The 22,731-nt window shown below is 33.1% G+C and overlaps 3 protein-coding genes and 1 long non-coding RNA gene across 10 annotated transcripts; 1 reads left to right on the top strand and 3 right to left on the bottom strand.

Moving 5' to 3' along the window:
- Positions 1-1,349: 1,349 nt before the first annotated feature.
- Positions 1,350-10,452, bottom strand: LOC100782696 (putative glucose-6-phosphate 1-epimerase). Of its 6 annotated transcripts, XM_014777129.3 has the most exons (19): positions 10,411-10,431; positions 9,846-10,110; positions 9,577-9,749; positions 9,373-9,498; positions 9,086-9,209; positions 8,590-8,677; positions 8,440-8,490; positions 8,027-8,148; positions 7,676-7,933; positions 6,671-6,742; positions 6,475-6,587; positions 5,818-6,035; positions 3,225-3,481; positions 3,025-3,081; positions 2,771-2,931; positions 2,385-2,519; positions 2,150-2,252; positions 1,866-1,965; positions 1,350-1,751 (listed from the first exon to the last, which is right to left on the bottom strand). In XM_014777129.3, the coding sequence occupies exons 12-19, from the start codon at positions 5,837-5,839 to the stop codon at positions 1,582-1,584; spliced, it is 1,005 nt and encodes a 334-aa protein (XP_014632615.1). In that variant the 5' UTR covers positions 5,840-6,035; positions 6,475-6,587; positions 6,671-6,742; positions 7,676-7,933; positions 8,027-8,148; positions 8,440-8,490; positions 8,590-8,677; positions 9,086-9,209; positions 9,373-9,498; positions 9,577-9,749; positions 9,846-10,110; positions 10,411-10,431; the 3' UTR covers positions 1,350-1,581. The 6 variants fall into 6 exon arrangements, with proteins under 6 accessions (XP_014632615.1, XP_025984838.1, XP_040873271.1 ...); XM_026129053.2 differs by lacking the exons at positions 9,373-9,498; positions 9,577-9,749 and having other exon boundaries at positions 10,283-10,452; XM_041017337.1 differs by lacking the exons at positions 9,373-9,498; positions 9,577-9,749 and having other exon boundaries at positions 9,846-10,452.
- LOC102668925 (uncharacterized) lies at positions 9,497-12,685 on the top strand. Its single transcript, XR_005892349.1, has 4 exons — positions 9,497-9,621; positions 11,226-11,347; positions 11,553-12,029; positions 12,211-12,685. It is a non-coding gene; the product is annotated as an uncharacterized lncRNA (long non-coding RNA).
- Positions 12,686-16,474: 3,789 nt separating this feature from the next.
- On the bottom strand, positions 16,475-17,399 carry LOC100500516 (VOC domain-containing protein). Its single transcript, NM_001248552.2, is given in 3 exon segments — positions 16,475-16,897; positions 16,970-17,102; positions 17,187-17,399. Coding segments are annotated over 3 exon segments (351 nt in total). The 5' UTR covers positions 17,348-17,399; the 3' UTR covers positions 16,475-16,840.
- Positions 17,400-18,201: 802 nt separating this feature from the next.
- Positions 18,202-21,949, bottom strand: LOC100781629 (uncharacterized protein At5g41620). 2 transcript variants are annotated; one of them, XM_003516664.5, is made up of 3 exons: positions 21,476-21,946; positions 20,699-20,824; positions 18,202-19,989 (listed from the first exon to the last, which is right to left on the bottom strand). In XM_003516664.5, the coding sequence occupies exons 1-3, from the start codon at positions 21,836-21,838 to the stop codon at positions 18,478-18,480; spliced, it is 2,001 nt and encodes a 666-aa protein (XP_003516712.1). In that variant the 5' UTR covers positions 21,839-21,946; the 3' UTR covers positions 18,202-18,477. The 2 variants fall into 2 exon arrangements, with proteins under 2 accessions (XP_003516712.1, XP_014632609.1); XM_014777123.3 differs by lacking the exon at positions 20,699-20,824 and having other exon boundaries at positions 21,476-21,949.
- Positions 21,950-22,731: the final 782 nt, after the last annotated feature.

The raw sequence follows: 22,731 nt of genomic DNA, 5'->3' as shown, positions 1-22,731 counted from the left end.
AAATATTTTAAAATAATATATATATATATATATATATATATATATATATATATATATATAACTAAAATAAAATTAAACATAAGAATCGAAGACGATGTAATATTTTCTTAATATCTAATTGAAGATAATGTAATATTAGCACCTCTCGGAAGAGGAGAGTGTAATTTATTCAAAATGAAATGATTTTATTTGGAGAGAGACAGTGTGTTCTACTTAGGTCTGTCCTACTTGAACAATTTGCTTGATATGAGACATTTCTTGTAAAACACGATGTTAAAATTGAAATTTTAATGATATTATTTTTTTATTTGAACATGAACATGAAATTGTTTTTAAAAAATTCTGAATACACTAATTCACTTTTTGTAATTTAATTTATTATTTTATGTACCCGCTACCTTTGACCCCACCTTTGATCTTTTTCATGTCACCCCTTGTGATTTCAACATCCTCAACAGCAACAATCTTGTGGTCCCCTCCATGACTTATTCTCAGCAGGTTGCAATGCAGCATCACTACTGTACACCATGTCTCTCTTCTGGTTTAGTCTGAAATCAACAACAACACCATCTTGCCAATGGAAAATTACTCCTCCTCCATTCTTGTGGATAGCAAGAGAGACATGTTTCATTCCTTTTGGGGGCCAACAATGAATGACACCATGCATGTTTGTGTTTGATGAACCCATTTGGACTGAAGCTGCTATGTCTCTTATTATTTCCCTATTATTTCATATGATTAATTTTATGGAGGGGGAACCAACTTCCACCACAAAGTTGGTGCTTGGGACTCCCTGCAAACTCCTTCTTTGGTGCATGTAAATTGCCATCAGATGAAAATATGGAGACAATATAGCAATACTATGTCTCTATGATAATGAATACCTTACATCACTTAGATAATTAGTCTTTGATATATACATAAAGATTGTATGTGTATATGTATATAGATTTATGATTAGGGAGGTATATATTATTTGTATGATAAGTATGTGTATTGGATTGTCTTCTAACACGGAGTAGATTGTAACTAGATTTTTTATATATATTACCAGAATATTATTATAAAGAATATTATCATAAGTATTATATATTACTTACTTTGATGGCGTTATATATCTCTATCTTATACTTTGTCTTGAAAGTTGACTAAAAAAGTGCGCATCACAATTTATATTATATAACTCCTATATCAGTATGTAAGGTAAATAATGCCTAATGTAAATAGTACCTACCTATATATAAATAAAACTTTGTCTTGAATTATTTCAAAAAAATTTCTAAATATACTAATTCACTTTCTGATTTTTTTTTTTTAATTTTATGTACTCGATAAGCAATCACAAAGCATACTAACAAGTTTTTCATAACCATAAACTTTTCAAAAGTTAACAATTTCATGTACATCACTTACATGTGAAATTGGAAAGGGATTTTATTTTGAAAAGTATCCCTTTTATTTAAAGACATGCTTATGACTTATACTAGATTTACCCAAACTACCACTTGCTAAAAAAAAAATGCTTAGTGGTATTATTTTTGTTAGTATTTGTTTTCAGTCTGCATATAAATCCACTGCAGATCATGAACATGGAAGAACTGAGAGCTCCAAGCGGCCTGTCCATTCTTCTCCTGGTCTCAAGGTGATTGATTTTTCAACTGCTGCACCATCAACACATAGCATCTGTTTGTACTCTTCATCCCCTAAATCTACTATGGACTTGGATTTTCTTTCCCAAGGATTCCAAACAACTATGCAATGCCAAATCAAAAAATGATTTTTTAGTTTGTGTAAGGAAATGAGAGAAACAATCTAACAATAGTTTCTGATTTTGAGTTGGAAGCATTGTTTACAAAGAAACTTACCAACATCTGGAAGTCCTTCCTTTCGTATCACAAATGTTCTCTTCTTTTCATGGTCTAGAACAGCTACCGTATTGCTGGAATCAAGGTAGACCCGGTCTACCTGTAGATGAAAAAAAAAAAGTATATTAAAAATGATATTAAATTGTTTATTTCTCTCACCAATTAATTATTAAAATATAACACAACTATTTTATTTTATTGTGAATTATGTTTATAAAGCAAGCACCTTCATGACCATGCCATGAATAGGAATTGACTTGAATTAAACATATGAGTTGTCTCACCTCTGATTCAAATGTCAAAGCATCTCCTTGTTCCGTGAAACGTTCTTTCTGGTGCAGATTGTCAAGATAGTCAAGAGTTTCCAACCCTTCTACCCTCACTTCACTATCAACAGTAAACACAAGGTTATGTTTATGCATGACTTTCAACTCATTAAATATTCATGATTCTTTTTCACAATAGTCTTTTAGTAAATAGACCAATCCTACATACAATATATTTACAAATTATACAGACCTGATATCTGAGACGGAAAAATATGTATGATATGCAATGGAGAAACTAAAATTCTTGCCATTGACATTCCTGATGCGAGATGTCAAAGTCAAATTTCCATCTGCGGCCAAAGAGACCCTTAGGCGAAACTCGAATCTGATTAAAATAAGAAGTTAAAAAGGTGCATCAAATATTGTCATTCATTGAAACTGGAAAGAAATATCCTGCAATTTTATGTAGAAAAATTAACAATTACTTTGGCATATTGTTTTTGCTATCATATTTGACAAAATTCACTAGTTTTTTTATTCTTGTAGAGAGGTTGGGACTACAACAGAATGGTTTTCAATAAATCTTCCCAATTGATGTAAGACCACTAAATTCAAATGCAAAAAATGGGTCTGTACCTATGTGGCCATATTTTCATATCGTCTTCTGATGGTTTGAGAAGCAAGTCAATATAAACTTTTCCATTGAAATCTCCAGCAAGCGATGGAGGATCTTTCTCAATAAACCAGATTTTGTTCCTCGCAAATCCATGTTGCTCCAGAGTTCCCCGATTCCCAAACTGAAAAAAGTACTCAAATTCTACTTGCTATCTATCTATTTTATGTATTTCAGCGTTATGAAGTATTAATTAAATTTTAAAAAAAAGTTATACCTGTGGAAAACAAATTGGAATTCCTCCCCGCACGGCTTTGGGAGGACTAAAGATTGCCTAATTGAAAAGAAAGAAATATCATCAACAAAAAAATTCACGAAATTGATTCTGAGATTAAGAAATAACAGGGTCAATGTCATATCTTGATATAATGATAAAGAAGGTTATTAGGAGAATGATATTATGAATGAATGGATTACCTTGTTACTTATAAAGAGTAACTCCTCACGGCGTTCTGTTTTCCAAGAAAGAACCTGGCCTCCTTGCAAACTAACCGTAGCTGAAGCTCCACGGTTGTTTCGAAGAAGGAGTAGGGGTATTCCATTCTTGTCTTTGGTAAGTTCAACTCCAGCTGCGGTTGCGGTTGCGGTTGCGGTTGCGGCTGCTCTGTTATCACTTTCTCCGGAAGTCGTATTCATCTTCAATTCAAGGAACGGTGTGTCGTCTTGCCTGTAAGCTATGGACGTGAAAAATGAATTGGCAGAGGTTAGTGAAAGCAAGTTTGACGTGAGGGAAAAGGGTGAGCAGTCATGACTCTTGTGACAAAGCCCCAACTAACTAGTAACTACCTTGAGCGTAGATCCACAAACAAAACTGAAAAAAGACTAATCAATTTTCCGCACCGCCAGTTCCTAACCGCTACCCTTTATATTTCAGTTATCTCTAACGGATCAATAAATTTGGAATCCCAAGTCCAACACCAAGTCATTTCTAACGGGCATGCCTTTAGGAAAATGCTCTTTTGTATAAAATGGTACTATTATATTTACATTAGTATTATTTATCTTGATATAATTTTATATTTCTTTAATCCTATAATTTAAATATATGAATGCTCAGATTAATATAATATGTTAACAAATTGGATTGAACTAATCTTATCTCATCTCATATATTCACTTTTAATCCAAATTTTAAGAGAGTTAAGTGATGTTAAAATTAATAAAGTGTTATTTATCTAAAAATAATTTGTATTTGATAATAATATTTTAGAGCTATTCTTAGAAAATTAACTTTATTTTTTTTTTGGTATTGGAAAATTAACTTTATTTGGATAATAATGTAGCATTAATTTTAAATATAAATATTGTTACAAACTAGTACTCAATAATAATAAAGGGCGGATCTTGAAGAATAATTAAATAGGTTAGTTAAATGAAAAAAAGTGATATACTTGAAAGGGTCATAAACATAATCCTCAGACGAACTAGCGTTATGGGTATGACTAGTTTCAAATTAGGCTAATAAACATTTTATAGACCATAAGATTATTGGTTTAAAAGTCAGCAACAAGCAAGGGATCTATGGTCTATATAGGCGCGTTGAAGGGTTCCATGGACTCTGCAATACCAGAATTAACGACCCAGTTACGTGACAAATCAGAATATGCTCTTTCAAACCCCCAAGAGATTAGACACGTGGACCTAATTGCATGTTTGATTCTATGTCTTGGACGTGAGTTTTCACATTTCAAACACGAATTTAATATATATTGGAGTATATCTCAAACATGAATTCTTCTTTCTTAATGGTTAGTTTGAAGTAAAGTTAGTGAATTGTGTGAAACATGTAAATAAGACCTCAAGTCTAGGTAAATATGCCTGTTAGTGCTGGAAAGGAGATCAATATACAATCCACACTCAAGTCATACAGCAAAAATGGCAAAACATGAGATAGTGACTAGATCATTGCTTTTGTTGGATCTAAGCGCGAAATGAATTCATGTTTCATTTCGTAAATTACACATGAAAACTCAAATAAGATCAAAGTTGGGAATTTATAGTCTTGAAAACGAGGGTTTGGAGTTAGAAAGAAGAGAGCTAAAGGGAGAATGCCAATGGGGCACTTTATCCTTCAGAATAGTCGGCGCACTTTGCTTAGTCAACGTGCATGAATGTGATCGAAAAATGAATAAGGGAAATTAAAAAAAAAAAAACTAATGAATATCATTGCACGCAGCTAGACTAATTACCAATCATAAACCGAAAACTTGTCTCAAGCGTCCGAGGATAGTCCAACAGCGCCGGCCATTTTAGAGAAAAATTATCGTATGATTAAAGTTGTGTATTCATCTAATTAAAATAGTGTTTTTTTCTTTACAAATATATAGTATGTTTTGAAATTAAATATTTTTTAAATTTGATAATAACTTTTAAAGCATTAAATATATTATAATTCTTTACAACCAATTAATAATTTCCCCATTTTGAACGACCAATTAGAAGCAAAATCGAAGATCAGACTAGGTATAATAAAATAACGCGAGGTTGGTTTCGGTTAGAGCTAGGACATCGTAACTTTAATGTTTCGTATTTCTTAGACAGAATCGTAAGAAAAACTCCCCGTTAGATACGCAAATGAAAGTGTACTCTAAAATAATTTTTTGAGAAACTTCCCGGAAGTTGCTTCCAACTACTCCCGTTAACCAATTGAAGTACTGGGGAAAATGCCCAATTTCCACCTGAGAATTTACGAGGAAATTAATCCTTTTCTTTTCACCTCTCGTGCTAGAGTAACTGGGTATAAATAGGGACGGAAATACTTCTCATGATCTAATTCGCATTATTTATTATTGATGGTTTTTTTAAAGACATTATTGATGTTTTTAAAAGCTTACTCAACTATCAAATTTTGAAGTCTTTTAAAAAATCTTTTACACCTAGCAGTTAGTTGAATTTATTTTGTCTCTCAAGAATGTTCTTTAATTGGCAACAATGGACTAATTATTATTTTTTAAATGGGGAAGGAACAGTTTCTCAAAATCAGACGACCATGATGCAAAATTCTCAATACCTTTGAACATTCTGAGGAGCATCTAAGTATGTGTTGTCACAGAGGCATAGCTCCCCGCATTCAAGTGGAAGAATCAACTGCTGGTTGAAATTATCATAACAGAAAATCACCTAAGGTTAAAATGATCATGGAGGAAGTAACGGGTTTCTGTTTGCTATAGATCCTTCTGTCACTCTAATTGTCAGTGGAAAGTCGTCATACTGCTGCACAAATTGCACCTGAAAGATGGGAAGAAAACATTATATATAGTAATTTCATTTAGATGGAACTGTGAAAATCCATCTTTTGTGTACGAGTACATAGTAATTCTCTTTTGCTAAAAAAAAAGAAGGATGCATTAGTTTTAATACTTACCCTTTTCCAGCCTAAAAGCCCCGTTACCTAAGATTAGTACTACTTAATTCGTAACAGTTAACTTAATACACATCCAATGTGATTTGTTTGAGGATAAAGTATGCTTTTGGTCCCTCTAAAATATGTGAAATCTGGAATTGTTTCTTTCAAAGTTTTTCGTCCCATTTCAGTCCCTTTATAATTTTAACATGTTATCCAGTATGTTAACTTTGTTAGTGAATTTGCTTACATGGTAGACTGGGTTGAACAGTGAACACAACTATCTAGTATATGTGAGAGAGAAGAGGGTAGAGAGAAATTGACCTGAGGACCAGGAGGAGCAGCAAAACTTTGTTTCATCAAGGTATTGTACATCAAGCCCAATAAACCATGATCCAATGCTTACATCATCGTGTGCATATGTACGCAGAATAAATCTGCAAAGTGAACATTTCATATTGATACCGCATTCTAAGGAAATTATTACAACCATACATACACACAAAAAGGAAAACTATACCTGTTTATTGAAACAAACTGAGCCAATGCTTTTGAAACGACATAGACCTCACCTGAAGCATGTCGAAAGTATCTGAATCAAACAAGCATGAATATGAATGTCAATAAAGAAAGTCCAAGAAAATGGAGAGAGAAACAATTTCTGGATCTAATAACATGATTTAGACGAAGTATTTTTATAGGAGTCCTTGGATAAGTTTTTAAAGAACACTTTTATAGCATTTTATTTTTAACTTTTTTTTGAAAGCTGAGGCAAGATCTAAGACAGTTTTTTTAATGGTTTTCTTTTTTAAAAAAACAATTATCTAATATTATTATAATTTTTTTACTTATATTTTAAATATACAATCATATTGAGGAAAACCATTAAAAAAATCTTATTCATCCGAGGCATATGACAATCAAGTGTTGTTTGATACTCATCCATGCATCATTCTCGGTGGAAATTGTCAGTGCGGAATTTTTATACATAAAAATCAAGTTTATTTAGCATTATTGATCAAAACTTTACTGCTGCATAAGCTCACGAAGGGAATTATTATCATGGGAATGAAACATCTTTTAATAAGGTATCAGTAGATTGGGTAAATTTTTCAGAAATAAATAAATAAAAGTGATAGCCTCATACAGACTGGTGCTTAGTAAAAACCAACTGGAAATTTCTTCCAAACACGGTGATATCCGAGAAAGAACAATTTTAACTTTATGATCAATATCTCACATAAAATAAAAAATTTAAATATATTTTTATCTCTTATATATACCTATATATACCTGACTTTTTCATTTGATTCCTCATTTTTTTTAAATAGACTCTCTCATATTTGAACAATTTTATTTAAATTCCTACTGACATGTTTCATAAATTTCATAAATATTTAATAGCACGAAATTTTAAAAACAGTTAATATTTGTTTTAAAATTAAATTTAAATTTTCTGACACTAAAATTTCTCAGAATTAATTAAAGTAAAAAAAATTCTCTTATCATTTTTTTTAAACCTCACCCTCTCTGTCTCTCACAAGTTCTTCAATGGAGTGGGGCCCGCTGGGGTTCCCTTTCCTCCGGTTCATGAGAGCCGCTGCGATTTTTGAGACCCGCGAGCACTTCGGCCGGCGCGGAGGCCGGAAAGCGGCGCCGCCAGTCCTCTTCTTCCTCACGATCTCGGTGGTGGCAGTGCAAGCCAAGGTGGTCCTGCAATCCAAATTCCGGTAGCGGCAGGTAGTTGCACTCGAAGAGGTAGTCGCAGAGAGAGTTCGTTATTCTGACGAGATAATTTATATGTTTGAAACCAAAAAAAAACGAGAAAAAAATTTGAGGGAATAAACATAAACATAAACATTATTAGAAGACACACATTAGGTGCTCTGCAGAAAGTGGTATGGGTCTTGCTTCTGGTACAGGTGCTGCCTCTGAAGTTCCTTGTTTGTGGCCTTTTGGGTTTAAAAATACCACTTTTGCGCTGTTGGTTGTGTAGGACTACATGTTGAGAGAGAAACTGAATGAGTGAATTAAATGATTCAGGCGAATTTTAACAGCCGAGAAAATTTAAATTTAATTTAAAAATAAATATGGATCATTTTTTAGCACCATAAATCACACCATCAAATATTCAAAACGGACACATCATTACCTACCCACAGTGAGAATTTAAAATAAAAATTTTCAAATATCAAAAAAACCTGATAAAATGAAAACATTTATCTGGTGTCAAATATAAAATTTATATAACAAACATAAAAAACATACAGTTAACTCTGTATTACTTACGATTTTCCATCGCCAAATTTTCACCAGTCTGGCTCGAGCCATTTATGTGTCCTATAAAATAAGATTCAGACAGAGTGAGAAAAGTGAAGAAATTCTAATACCAAAATAAACTATTCTAATTTCCCAATGATGCATTTTGAAAATACTCACGGCTCAGAGAAAACTTGGCCTGATTTCATACAACCAATATAAACACGGGGCTTGTCCAAATGAGAAGTTAGCACTCCTCCAAGAGCATCTATAGAAGCAATTATTTCACATAATCAATGACACAGCAAAGAACCTACAAGGCTACAACAGCTAATAATGCTAAATCTAATTGGGGATTTAATCAATGCCATCAATTCTGAATCTTCACAATTTTCTAGGAATTCAAGAAATTTCTCTAACTTTGGGGGTGGGGTTCCAGCTCATCAACAAATTATCGGTACCAATAGTTTCCCTTGTTTGTTTTTCATGAATGGTATGCTCTCCAGTCTCTCTGGAGCTATAGTGCAAACTATGGAATTTTATATATGATTTCTTCTAATACTTAAAAACAGCTTTTTGCTTGCAGAAAACCTTGTGTTGTGTATATATACTAGAGAATTGAGATGCAATGATGCATTATATTTTAAAGTGCCCGACAGAATTAAGGACCACATACCAAGATTAACATAGACATCATCATTGACCTTGGCATAAAATTCAGCGTCCCAGTTGCCCACTGCATAAATGAAGAATGATTTCATCTTATTTGCTTTTTCTTCAGGTGCCTCCACTTGATTATCCTGTAAAGTAAATCTAAATGGCATCAGCATATTTGCTTGTTGCATGTATTAAATTATATGCATATAACTTCATGCCAAGCATCTAAATATCAACCAAGAGGCTTATCAAGACACACTTCAAATTTACCACATATATTATTATACTCCCCTGTCTTTGTCGTACCCCAAACTCTAGAAGTTCTCCAATTGGTTTATTGAATTTTCATATTCGGGTGTGATTGTTGGGAGGCATAGTCCTTACTAGCTTACAACTTATTGATTTGGTTTGATAAGTGCAGTATTCTTGTCCCTGACAAATTCGAATGCTTTTGTTTATCAGCCAATGATGTCCTCTTACAACCTGAGGAAACTTTAAATTGTAATTTACCAGATGCAGAGGAAGTTGTGGCAATCACTGAGGCATCACTTTCAGGTTCTGTGATAACATGTGGATCTATTCCTTTTTTTCAATAGCTTGGATTGTTATTATTATTATCAAATCTCAGGCTTATGCTTCATGATCCCACTTGGTGTAGTTGGTTTCTTCTTGTGTCTTAAATACTGAATATAATAAAAAAAGATATAAATATTTACACGTATTTATCTGCTAGGTATATGAATCTTGAGTGACCAAGGTAGTTAAAATCTGCATTTTACCTTAATTTCCGAAGGGAGGTAAAAATACGCAAATTGTTAAGTTGATAGAGATCCAACACGCCATTCCAAGAGTGACCCATTTTGGTGTAGCCTCCAATCCACCTTGAGCTAACTTGATCTCCATCATTTGTCCTTGCAAAGCTTGCTTCACCCTCTTAGTCTTGGATCTATGGTCCAATGTCACACAGAGTGTCTTTGGGATGACACGTTGAATCTCTATCGCATATTCATAATCCATATTCCATAAAATGTCATGCGTCATAACCTATAAAGTAGTAAAAAACTTGACAATTCCAAAACACAAGTACGTAACACATTACATGGCATATGACTTCAAAACCAAATGCAAATACTAATACTTTAATCCTAGAATCTAGATGTGGCTGTGTTGGTTCGAACAATCAACAGCAAAAGCCGAAAAGTGAAAAAACCCAAACCTGTATAGCAAACAAAGGTTCGAACAGAGGAAGAAGAATGATTGGAGAATAAAGGAAGAACTGTAATGGAGAATAAAGGAAGAACTGTAAAGGAGAACAAAGGAAGAAGAATAGCAATTAGGGTTCACCGGTTCACCAAACAAATCGAATAAGAGAATGCTTCCAACAGTGTCGAGGGTGAGTTGTATTAGAGTATATATACTCTAATAAGTTGAGAGGGAAAACAAAAAAGTGGGTCAGCAAAAAATGAATTTGGTCAAATGTTCAAATGAATCGCCAAAGAAATCATAAAATCCTATGGTTTTTGTAATTTTAGGATTTAAATTTCAATTTTACTAGGATTTTACCTCATGTTCAATGTTAACTATAATTTGAATTGTTGAAAGGGATAAAATCATAAAATTGTGGGAATTTACGATTTGAATCTCGAGTTTAACTACCATGTCTAGTTTTTTAAATTTTAAGAAGAAATTGATCATTCAGTTTTGTAATAGTAATGTAGACTAGAAAGTAGAAACTAACATCAAATGGATTTTGTCCAGGTAATATAGGAATGGTAAATTTAATGGCAAGGATATGTGGCTAAAGAGATTTGGCCTTTCTGTCGTAATGATTGGAACTTACTCGTGAGTTTGTGCTGTGGTCATTCTGTGACTATTAGTACTAGCAAATCAAATCTAACTACATCAAAACAAGTCCAACTGGTGAATCCATTGTGTGATTTGGAAACACTTTCTGATTACCTTCATTGATTATGATTTATGGATGCTTTCGGTGGTAATCATGACACAAGAATCTTACACGTTGCTGGTTGAAAATGAATATGTTCATCTGCAAACTGCATCTTCTGTGCACTAAAAATGTTTTCTATAAATATTTATGTGCGAATTTAGCTGTCACACTTTGTGATACGGTTCTTATGATTACAGTATTACTTTTGTAGGCGATGAAGCTTCTCATGGCAATGATTCATCATTGGACATGAGTTGGTCAAAAGTTCTTAGAGTTAGGACCATACATATAAGTTCTCCAATTCTTGCAGAAAAAAGTCCCTTCTTTTACAAGGTATGTTGCTGTACTATGCCTTGTGTTGCTTTTCTACTCAAATTCCTTTGTTGTTAATTTGCCTTTTAATTCTTGAGGTTGTTTCCAAGTACTCCAACATTAGATGACTCCTTGCTTTATGCTTCTTGTAATTGTTTTCAAATGTGACAAGAGAGTCTAAGCAACAAAATGTGACTCTTCAAATCCATGATTCTGGTGATTGCAGGATGTGTAATATTTCAATGAGAAGAATATTAAGTTCTTTTTTTCTCTTCTCCAAGAATTGATTGTATGAGCTGAAGGTTTTTGTTGCTTTGTCCACCCTCTCCTTTAATTTGTAGACTTTACAATGCTTGTTAGTTTTTTAATGTACAACTGTCAGCTAAAGCATTTTTCCTTTTTAAATTACCATTGGATCAGAAGAGGCTGCCGTTATAGACCTACTTAATTTCATGTATAGTAATACTTTATCAAGATCGACATCTGCTGCTGTATTGGATGTGCTGATGATGGCTGCAGATAAATTTGAGGTTGTTTCATGCATAAGGTATTGCAGTAGGATGTTGAGGTTAATGCCTATGACCTGTGAGTCTGCCGTACTTTATTTGGATCTTCCTTCAAGCATTTTGAAGTCAGATGCAATTCAACCACTGATAGAGACAGCAAGGTTGTTTCTTGCCATACACTACGGAGACATAACAAAGTAAGTTTCTTACTCCAAATGTTTCCTTTTATCTGGGTGATTTTTTTTTCTTCAACCATTAGTTATTGCAATTTTTGTTCTTATTTCCATTCTTAGTATCCTCTCTTTTTTTCTTGGCTCCTACTATATTTTGCTTTGCAAACTCATGGACGTATAAGAAGTTCTTCATTGAATGATCTAGGTTTGCAGATGAAGTGCTGAATATCTAGTGATGTCCTCCAGATGCCTTCAGAGGATGTTGTCTATGAGTTTGTGCTCAAGTGGGCTAGGATACATTATCCATAAATTGAGCTCCCGAAAGCTTAAGAAGGTCTTAACATGCAACGACTTAAATCCTGACTACGTAATGTTCACATCGAAAGTGGTTTTACAAAAACTGTCCTACCTGATTTAAAAAGTTTGCTTTATTTTAAAAATGTCCCCATATCATTTACTATATCAATCTTTTTATAATCGATGTAGATACGGCAACGTGAAAAGTTCTCATGAGAAAAACAGAGATATTGAATAATAGAAATAACTTTTTCTTATCAATGTATTAAATATTTAATTGTAATTTTAATTTATGTATCATAAATATATGTGTGTTTCTCATTTATTTATAGTATTTAATTAGAAAATTTTACTTTGAAATATTTATATTAATTGTTTAGAATTTATTACTATTGTTTTATTATTACTTTCATTGTATTAATAAATTCCTCATTTATTCAATTCTTTAGTATTCTAATATTTATTTATATTCTTAATAAAATATTTAATGTGCAAATATAGAAATAAGAATTCAAAACCAGTTAAAAGTATCAAAACTATATTTACATAAAATATATATTAGGTATACAAAAATTACATAAAAATATATGAACATGTATATTTTTATATCTTTCTACATTTAACATCTAATTAAATAATTAATTTATTAAATAGTTTTAAATTAAATTTTAACTAACATATCAAGTATCAACTACATTCCCCAAATTTAATATAACCCATAGATAATAAACCATATTGGTTCTTTAATAATTTTTTGGATAAATTTTATCTCTTGAATTTTCTTATATTGCTACTTGAGTTTTTTCATCATTTTTCTTATCTTTTACTTTGCCATTATGTTTTGATTTTTTTATTAAACAAAAGAATAAACTATCAATAGAGTAGAAGGATAATATAATTAGATAGATTTATAGTTTTTAAAATTAATAAATTTTAATAACTTTTCTTTCGTATAAAAACTTCAATGGTATTTTTTTTGTTACTACATCAAATGATATTTAGTTTGGAAAAGATAATTAATATTAAATCGAGCTCAAACAAAAACATCAGGAAGCACGCACACAGCTTCACTTTTTTATCAAACAAAAACCTCAAACTATATGAAAACGCTACCTTCACTTTTTTTTAAATTTAATCACCATATTAGTCTTTTAAAAATTATTTTTTATCACTTTAATTTTCTAAAGAATTTTTATCACCAAAATAATTTCTCAGAATTTTAATTTGTTACCAAATTAGTCTATAAAAATCTTTTTAATTTTAATAAAGACTTGTACGATGATATTTTAGATTTTTGAAAGAGTAACTCAGTAACATCGTTAAATCTTTGAAAGAATAATTTGGTAATAAGATTTTCGAAAGATTAATAGAATACTAAATTTTAGGAGATTAATGTGATGATACATGTAGTTTTAGAAAACGAATTGATTTTTGGATCGATATAAGTTGGGACCATTTGATGATTGATGCTAGCTATGATTTTTTTGGTCGTGATGAGCAGATGATACTTTTTGACGGATGTCAACTTTGGTTTTTTCCATTTAATGTCGGTCGGTGGTTATTTTTGCCGACTCCAACAATAACGTTATCATTATGCTCTTTTCTTTACTAGTGGAGAACATGGAAATCATACATATGATCTCCTTATTTGGTATTTAATTTCTAAACTTTAGTGAATGGCATTGATTATATCTCTCAAATCAATATTCAAGATGCTCCATTAAGATATGATCCGTATGCAACTACTAGTTTGTTTATTTTTTTATAGAAAAATAACATTTTTGCTCCATTCGGATTTAATTAAAAAATTTAGATATATCTGGTTGCTCGGCCCTTCTTCTTGGTCAAGTTTTTATTTGATAAAGAGGAAGAAATAAGAAAAGAACAAACCTTCGTGAGCAATGCATGTTTCAACGAGGGTATGAAACGTGACCAAACCTCAACCCCACAGATCAGCAATAGACTGTTTAGTGGAGAGAGAAGATGGGAAGAAAATATAAACTTTCCCAATTAATATTAAAGAGGGGATCTAGACAAAAGTTAGAGAAGAATTTAATATATTTTTTTCTCCATTTTTCTCTAAACCTTTGAACACTAAACAATAGAGGTGTGTTTGATTTCTATTTCCAAAAACTCTTCTTAATTTTTAGAATAAAAAACAAAGAAAACAGATATTTACACCAAATTACTTGCATCCTTAAGCTAGTAACTGTTTCTGTTTTTTTTAATTATTTGAACAATCGTTTTAGTTTTTAAAAACGCTTTTGTCTGTTTCGGTTTTTCATTTATTCCAAAAGGAGCAAAAATTTTGAATGCGGAAACTGCAGAGATGACTGCTAAAATGTGGTTACTGTTGACGAATCTATTGCCATTGCAGCGTTGAAATAGAGGATGCAAATGTTGCCCTAGTCGGCTTGTACTCCTCCACATGTAAGCTTATTACTTTTTACATAATCATTAAGGATCTCTTTTGACGCAGAAAGAAAGTAAAAAATAAGATAAATAAACGGTATAATAATATGAGATTACATTTTTATATTTTATTTTAATTTAAAAATATTTCATTTTTATTTTTTCTACTCTACCTAACGGACCATAAATGAAGTGGAATGGCTTTTACACCTCATCCTCACTAAACGTTGCACTTCACAAAATCATGACAATATCATAAAAAAAAGTAGAATAATTATGTTGTTTATCTTTATCATAAAAAAAACTTTATTGGTAACTGCTTACTCAATTTTATAATCGCATGTCTACATGGCAAGGGTAACTTTAGTCGTGGTATATAGTAGTTTGTTTTCCTTTCTTAGTGATCCAGATTTTTGCTTTAGGAGCGTGCAACCGTTGCATATATTTATTTTTCTCTTGCCATGCGAACTTACTATTAGGATCCATTGCTAGGAACAAAATAAGTTGGTAAGAAACAGGGTAAATGAAAATAAGAAAGACGAATAAAATTATCTAAGAAATAGAGCGAAAATAAAAAACAATTAGTTTAAAAGAAGAAGGGAAAAAGGCAAATATAAAGAAATAAAAATATGAGAAATAAAATATAAATAATTAATAAACTTTACAGCTTTAAATTTTTCTCCTCTGATTCTTTTTTATTTCTCACTTATTTATCTTTTCCACGTTATTTCCCCTTTATCAAACAAGGGTACATCGTGTGTCCCGTTGTGAAAAATTAATGTTGATCTTAAGACCTTTCTAGAACTCGTGGTTGAGTACAAGAATTTAACTTTTCTAAAACTTGCTTTATTCCCTCCTATTATTCTGTATTCCCACGGAAGATGAGATTGTATCTTGTGTGACATAAGGGGTATCTGTGAAGCTACACATAGCTAACGAGTGAAACCCGGATTTTCAAATGGGTTATAATATTTACACAATAATAATTCCTCTTATTATCTACTTTAAAAATAATCAATCGTTTAAATTATATTCAACAATTTATTTTACATATCCAAAATAATAATAATAATAATGCCTTGACGCTTTCTCTCCCTATCCCTCTTTTCTTTTCCTTTTTTTCTAACATTGTTTAGTTGTGAGGAAGAAAAGGGTGAAATGAATAAGTGGGAAAAGAAAGTTAATATTTGAGAAATAGGTTAAAAATAGATATTGTTTTCGGACTTATATATGTTTTTATTCTGTAAGTGTTTTTCCATTTTTAATTCTTACAAGTTTATTTTTATAATTTTAGTTTATATAAGTTTGCATTTTTAAAAAATTTTATCTTTGTAAGGGTTTTTCTTCATTTTTAATTCCAATAAATTTATATTTTTTAATTTTAATCTCTTTAAGATTTTAATTTTTTTTTATTTATAGTCTCAAAAAATTCACGTGCTTAATTGAAAAACAAACTTACATGTTGAATTAATGAGAAAAGGCTCCATTGTTGTTTCTTTTCTGCATTTCCATCAACGGGCTTTCCGTGAGCTATGAAAATGTCGGAGCTGAGACTCTCCCCTTTTTTCAAAACTGGAATCGAAAACGCCTCTCTTGCGTGGCAAGTGCTATAAAACATCATGTTTTGCAGCAGCTTGCGTAAGACCACTCAGCAACTTCATGTACCACATTAAAAAAATTACTATTACATATGAATCTTTTCAACTGATGGCAGAGATTGTATCAGACGCCAAATCAAGTATTAGCACACGAGACATACATTAATCCATAAATATTTCAATCGTTGAGTAATTGCATGGGCAAAGTCTACAATTGAAAGCGTCAAGTTTCAACGTTTCAACAGGGAGACGAAAAATTAAATAAAACCAACAGATGATTTGCTGTCACCTCTAGCAGATATGGATGGCACCAAACAAACCCATCTACAAGACAGATAATTTGGAGATATCTGGATAGCTTTTTTTCTATCTCCTAATCATTTTGCCTTATTCTCAGCCCTATTGCTTCACACGCTACAATCCTGCTGCTACAGGTCTTGACAAGAGAACAGCATCAATTATTGCAAGGAATCCACCATGACAAAAGAGGGTACTGTTGATACTGAATCTCCTATGTTATGTGTATCTTTACACGGGTTCATAGAGGCCTAAGATATGTCCATCAATACACCGCATAGCTGCAACCTGATCACAGGAAAATCACATCAGACCTTATAAGTCCTCAGTAATATCAAAGCTATGAATGAATTACAATACCTTTCCATGGACCTCATATTTGATGGGTCCATCTAGTTCAGCTCCTAACGCCATTAATTTAGTTACTGTACTGTTCATATCAGGAACAGTAAATGACAGAAGCGATGAGTACCCTTTCTGTGTGGCTTGCTCACTGTGGAATTGAAAGTTAATCAAGGGTACTTTGGAATGAACAAATTATCGAACAGATGGAGGGCATGAGAAAAAGGAAGAGTACTTGGGAGAATGCATGAGGGCAAGCTTGAGAGAACCGGATTGGAGTTCGGCCCAACGAAGGCTGCAGACATTGATGCTGAAGTCCAAGCCTTCGGAGTAGAAGCGTGCGGCTTTTGGAACATCCTTGTGTAGTTGTAATATCCACCTGAACGACGCTGCCATCAGAGACACTGTCTGCGTTTCGATTTTCTTCTCAGACACACGTGTGGTCTGCTGTGCTGGATTGGATCTCACTCCCAGTCACGGTCAAGCCTCTTCAATTGGATTCTACCATTGGGCCCGCCCAATTTGGCCCATTTATATATTTTTTTCATGACGATTATGACAGGACTTCATGATATAGAGATCTTCATGATTATTGATTAGCTTCTATTTTACCTTATTCTTTGTTAATTAATATATGTAAAATCGTTTTTAAAATATATTTCTCTTAAGTTTAAACATCTAAAATAATAAGTTGAGTGTACCTAAATTGACCATAATTAGGAGCATTTTTTTATCGACAAATATTAATTAGTTTATTGATGAAAAGAATTTAAACTCACAATTTTTTTCTCCTTCCATCGGTCATCAAATCAATTCTATAACTCGGAGCACACTTAAAAAAAAAAAAAACAGAATGCTAGTCTATTATTTGAACCTAACCCCACAAATTAATAATTAATAATTGAACAACAAACTTATTTAAATTCTCATTCATATTTAGTTATCACTCGTTTTGTAAGTTTGTTCTTTAGAAACTCTTTTGTAAGTTATTCATACTATTTGTATGAAAACTTTTGTAGATAAAAAAATAACTTCAGATAATCTTCGTGTAAACTACTCTTGTAAAAAAAAAAAAAACTACTCATGTAACTTACAAAAGGAAAAATGGTGATGCTGATGCCCAAACAACATATATAATTATGGATTAATAATATTCATGAATCAATTCATGGTTGATCTTACTAACCCGCCAGCTTGAGATTTTGGAGCAAGCATGTCATAATAATAAAGAGATGAACCAAAAAAACTACTATCCAAAATTGTATATTGTTTTTTCACTTCTCAAAACTCGATCCGATTCTTTTAGCTACATGCGTGACGACATCTACAGTAGTACATATAGAATAATAAAACCCAAAGGAGAAATATGTTACACATACAAAGTAAAATTATGAACAAAGCAAAAGTTGCACCCGAAGGAAGAGACGAGAGGGAAGTGTAATGACCACCATCAACAGGATGCAAATTCCCCACCGCTTAGTACCTTTAGCCCGAATTCTCCAACATGTTATGTTTATAAACCACCTCTAAAAGGAACCTTTCAAGGCTTTTAAACACGATCTCTGCCCCTTGGACCTAGCTTCAAGAAGCTTTGCTTTCAAAGTATTACTCTCCTTTGACCCTGAAGGCACTTTGGAAGCCTCGGATATGTCAAGGTCTTGGGATGCAAGTTTTGCCATCCACTGCTTCACAGGGCTTGCCTGATTTCTCCATCCAGCATTGCTGCAAGAAGCCTCACCGTAATTATTTTCAGCGTGCATATTGCCACCTTCGGATGCCAAAAGCTGACCTCTTATGAGATTATCGATAATGTGATTTTTACTGGAGTTGTGCAATTCAGCGGGGTTATTTTTTCTTTCAGAATCATCATTTTCGTAAATCTCAAAGTGTTCAGACCTTTCAGATACAGTTCCTTCAACTGGCCTAGTATCTGTGATCTTCCCCTGATCTGCATCAATTGACTGGGACTTCTTATTTGAATCAGATGACATGGCCCAAGCCATCTGTTCTTCAAACTTCACTTGCAGGCTAGATGGGCTACGATGTTTTAACCCTTCTCGTGGTATTGATTTTTTCTTTCTTTGGTTGGTTTTCGATGTCTCCTTAAAAATTTTGTCGACAGGCTCTTCTTCATATACCTTAGATCCCTTGTTGCTTGGCTTATTCAACTCAAAACAATTTGAATCACTGCCCACAGAATCATCGTCATCACCAACCTCTTGTGGTGCACTGACACGATCATTCAATGGTACAGATTCCAAGGAATTACGGCGATTCCTTACTGCAACATTTTCTGAACCCCTACTATTTTGTTTAGCTTTAAGGAAAGTCTCTATTTCAAGACTTAGTTTATCGACTATGGATTTGTCCGTAAAACCATTCTGACCTGCTTCCAGCTGCATTTGCATTCGTTCATCCAGCCACGATTCAGATATGTGGAGGATCAAACGATCCTGATCAGCCCCTTGAACCCAATCCTTATCAGACTTGTGTTTGACAGTATGCACCTCCCGTTCGTATTCATTTATTCCCCTGGCAAATTCATCACATAGGTCCTCCAATAGTTTTCTTCTTGTTCTCTCTTGATTCAATTCTTTTACAGCGCTAGTCAGAGATGACTTCACCTCAGAAAGATCCCGAGCTAGTTTCCTGTGTATGCTCTCTGATCGTTTTCTTAATTTCCTCTCATCCTCAAGTTCATCCCTAACTGATTGAACGGCAGCATGGAGTCGATCCTGCTCCTTACTCTTCCGAACCAATTTATCCTCTGCAATTTGCTTCATCAGGTCATCAATCTCATGGCGATCTGCTTGTCGGTCTCGAAGCAACTCTTTGATCCGAACGCGTGCATGATCTAGTTCTGATTTTAATGCTTTTATCAATGAAATGTTAGAAGCATGTTGTTCTTCCAAGCTCCATATTCTATTTAGCACTTTTAGCAGTTCCGTAGATGTTTTGAGACTATAGTGCGGATCCCCAATCCTTCCCTTAAATTCCAAGGAACTAGTAGGAGTGGCTCCAGGATTATAGGGTGTCATCTGCAACTCAAGAAAGGACAAGCACAGGATTCAATAAAGTATCGGATATTTATCAAAACAATAGACAAGCTGCTAGAGTAAAGTAGGGATAAATATTAACTATCCTTCGTACACAACAGATGATGAATGATCAGCCTAGTATTTGCAGTAAATATTTGAGAATACACTCTCTGGCACAAGAAGGTAGTTCTAGCACTAATGTTTAGAAAGACCTACACTTCAGTGGGAATTTATTCTGAAATATATCTACAATTTTGAAATTGTTTCATTCTTTAGACAAACTTCATGATTTATTACATATGTTCTATTTATAGATATCATTCTGAAAAATTATTTTGGCAGCAAACTAAGTACAACATAGCTGTTATTGGTATGTTATTCGTTATATTATATAAAATTAGTTATTGACAGAATTTCTTTGTACGAGGGAAATTGCTTACTCATAATAATTTTTATTTCTCCCATGATACACTGATAGACTATTATCCAGAGAACTCCTAAAGCCTAGTCGATCTTGTACATTGAAATTGTGACTACTATGTATATATCCACATTATACAATTCCAAGATGCCAAATTGGTAGATCACGCAAAAGAAACATGTTTACTTTGAAGGATATTATCATGTGCCTCTTTATATTTAAGTTTTAAAAGTGTTAGCCAGTACTGTAGAGAAGAAAAAGGAGGTTTGGGGCAAGGTTGATGCACACCTCCATGGAACTACCGTAACTTGCTGGAGATAAAGGTTGTAGTGCATGATTATTTCTCTCAATTGCCCGATGATGCTGCATTAGAGATGCTGCAACATGCCTCCTCAAACTGCTTGCACTAGCAGGCTGATGAAAGAGCAGAGAAATATCAGTTTAAATGACTTCAGATGTGCCTCTACAAATGATTGAAAAATGTCAATGAGAACTGCTGTCTCCATTACCACTCATAAGGTTAGAGGCAGTGCATGACTTCACATTACCATCTAAACATGTGTCAATGCTTATAGACGCAACACGGAATTAAAATTTTCATTTACAACTACCAAGGCAATTATTATCTGATCTTCAAAGAAGGCATCACGACCATCATCCAAAAAAAAAGTGAAAGCAGGTACAGATTACACAAAACGAAAGAGGAAGTTTTATGGGAAAATGTCCGTTCATAAGCAGCATCAGCATAAAATAGGCAAAAGAAATCAGGTACATTAAAATTCACCCAATTTAGATTCAATGTACCCTGTAAAAAACAGACAAGTGAGGAAGTTTTCCAAATAAAGTATAAATCGCAGATGCTGAAACAACATTTGTCATTAATATCATAAACGACAAGTCAACATAGATACTGTAAAGAGAGAGAGAGAGAAAAAAACTATTATTATTTCTTAACCTAGTAGTAGTAGTAGTAGTAGTAGTAGTAGTAGTAGTAAGCATAAATCCCCAACAGCCTTCGAGGATCATGAAGTGAATCTTGCATCGCCAAGAGAAAAGAAGGAGTACCTGATCGGGGGAACTGGGAGAAGCATCAGCCAAAAAGTTGGAGATGTCCGGAGCCCTGTCCTTATGAAGGATGTAATGGTGGTGGCGGCGAAGTCTGGGATCAGCGCCAGCTCCGCCGGCAGCAGCAGCGGAAGCGTTGTTAGCAGAACGATGATGATGCATTTGAAAGAGTGGGAAAGAGTGGTTGAATTCCCAGAGGGCCGCGGCGAGCTTTCTAGCAGAAACAGAAAGAACGCTGCTGCTATGGTAGTTGTGAGTGTGAGTTGGAGTACAGGGGCCCCTACTTTTCCCTACCAATACCCCTCGCCTTAACTTTTCTCCCAATTTTTCCACCTTTTCCGCTTCACCTTCCTCGCTTTTCATCTCTCTCTACCACCTTTATTTATGGCTCTCTCTCTCTCTCATCGACTTACCTTTTATCTTTTCATTTATTATTTTCTTTTCCCTTTTTGTTATTGTTAATACACGTGGGTGCGTCTAATGCTGTGTCTGGCGTCGAAATTCATGATTCATTGCCTCACTGTCATTGAACCTACTCTCTCCTATAATCCTAGTCTTTAGCTACCTCACCGGCGCATTCAACAATTATTATTAACCCACGCGCTCTCACCACCACCTTGCTTTCTTTTATTTATTTATTTGCTTCATATTAGACAATGCTCCAAGAATATCAATATTCTTTAACAACGGAAAAAATAACTTTAATAATTATAACCTGATCGATCTTATTTTCTTGAGACTCATTAACCTCTTGTTTATTTTGTAAGAAATAAAAATAAACTTCGCATTTACGTTATACTCTTATTTTTATAATTTTTAAATCAAGTTTTTTTATAATAATTTTATTATTAATCTAACTCTTCTTATATCATCTAATACGTGAATCAATTTATTTAAAACTATTCTAGATTAACCAAATATCTCATATTCAATATCAACTGTGTTAAATACTACTTGACAAGAAAACAATCACCTTATAAATTAATTACCAGAACGCGGGTTTTGTTTCCTTATAATACCATTGATGTTCCAGTTGAATGATGCACCCATTACGTTTGACCCTAAAAAAAACGCTAAGAGTTAGAAAACATTAATGACTTGACCGAACTTCTTATTCGTAAAATTACTCAGATAAAGTTTCTTTTTATGCGATTTTATTTGTAAAATGTATGAGAAGAAATAAGAACAACTACTATTTTTCCTAAAAAGGAAAAGAAAAAAACTACTGTTGACACGAGTAAAATTGTGCTTACAAA

This window comes from Glycine max, chromosome 1 (assembly GCF_000004515.6).
Source record: "Glycine max cultivar Williams 82 chromosome 1, Glycine_max_v4.0, whole genome shotgun sequence".
In the NCBI taxonomy this organism is placed as follows: domain Eukaryota; kingdom Viridiplantae; phylum Streptophyta; class Magnoliopsida; order Fabales; family Fabaceae; genus Glycine; species Glycine max.
This window is presented reverse-complemented; position numbering and strand designations above follow the sequence as displayed.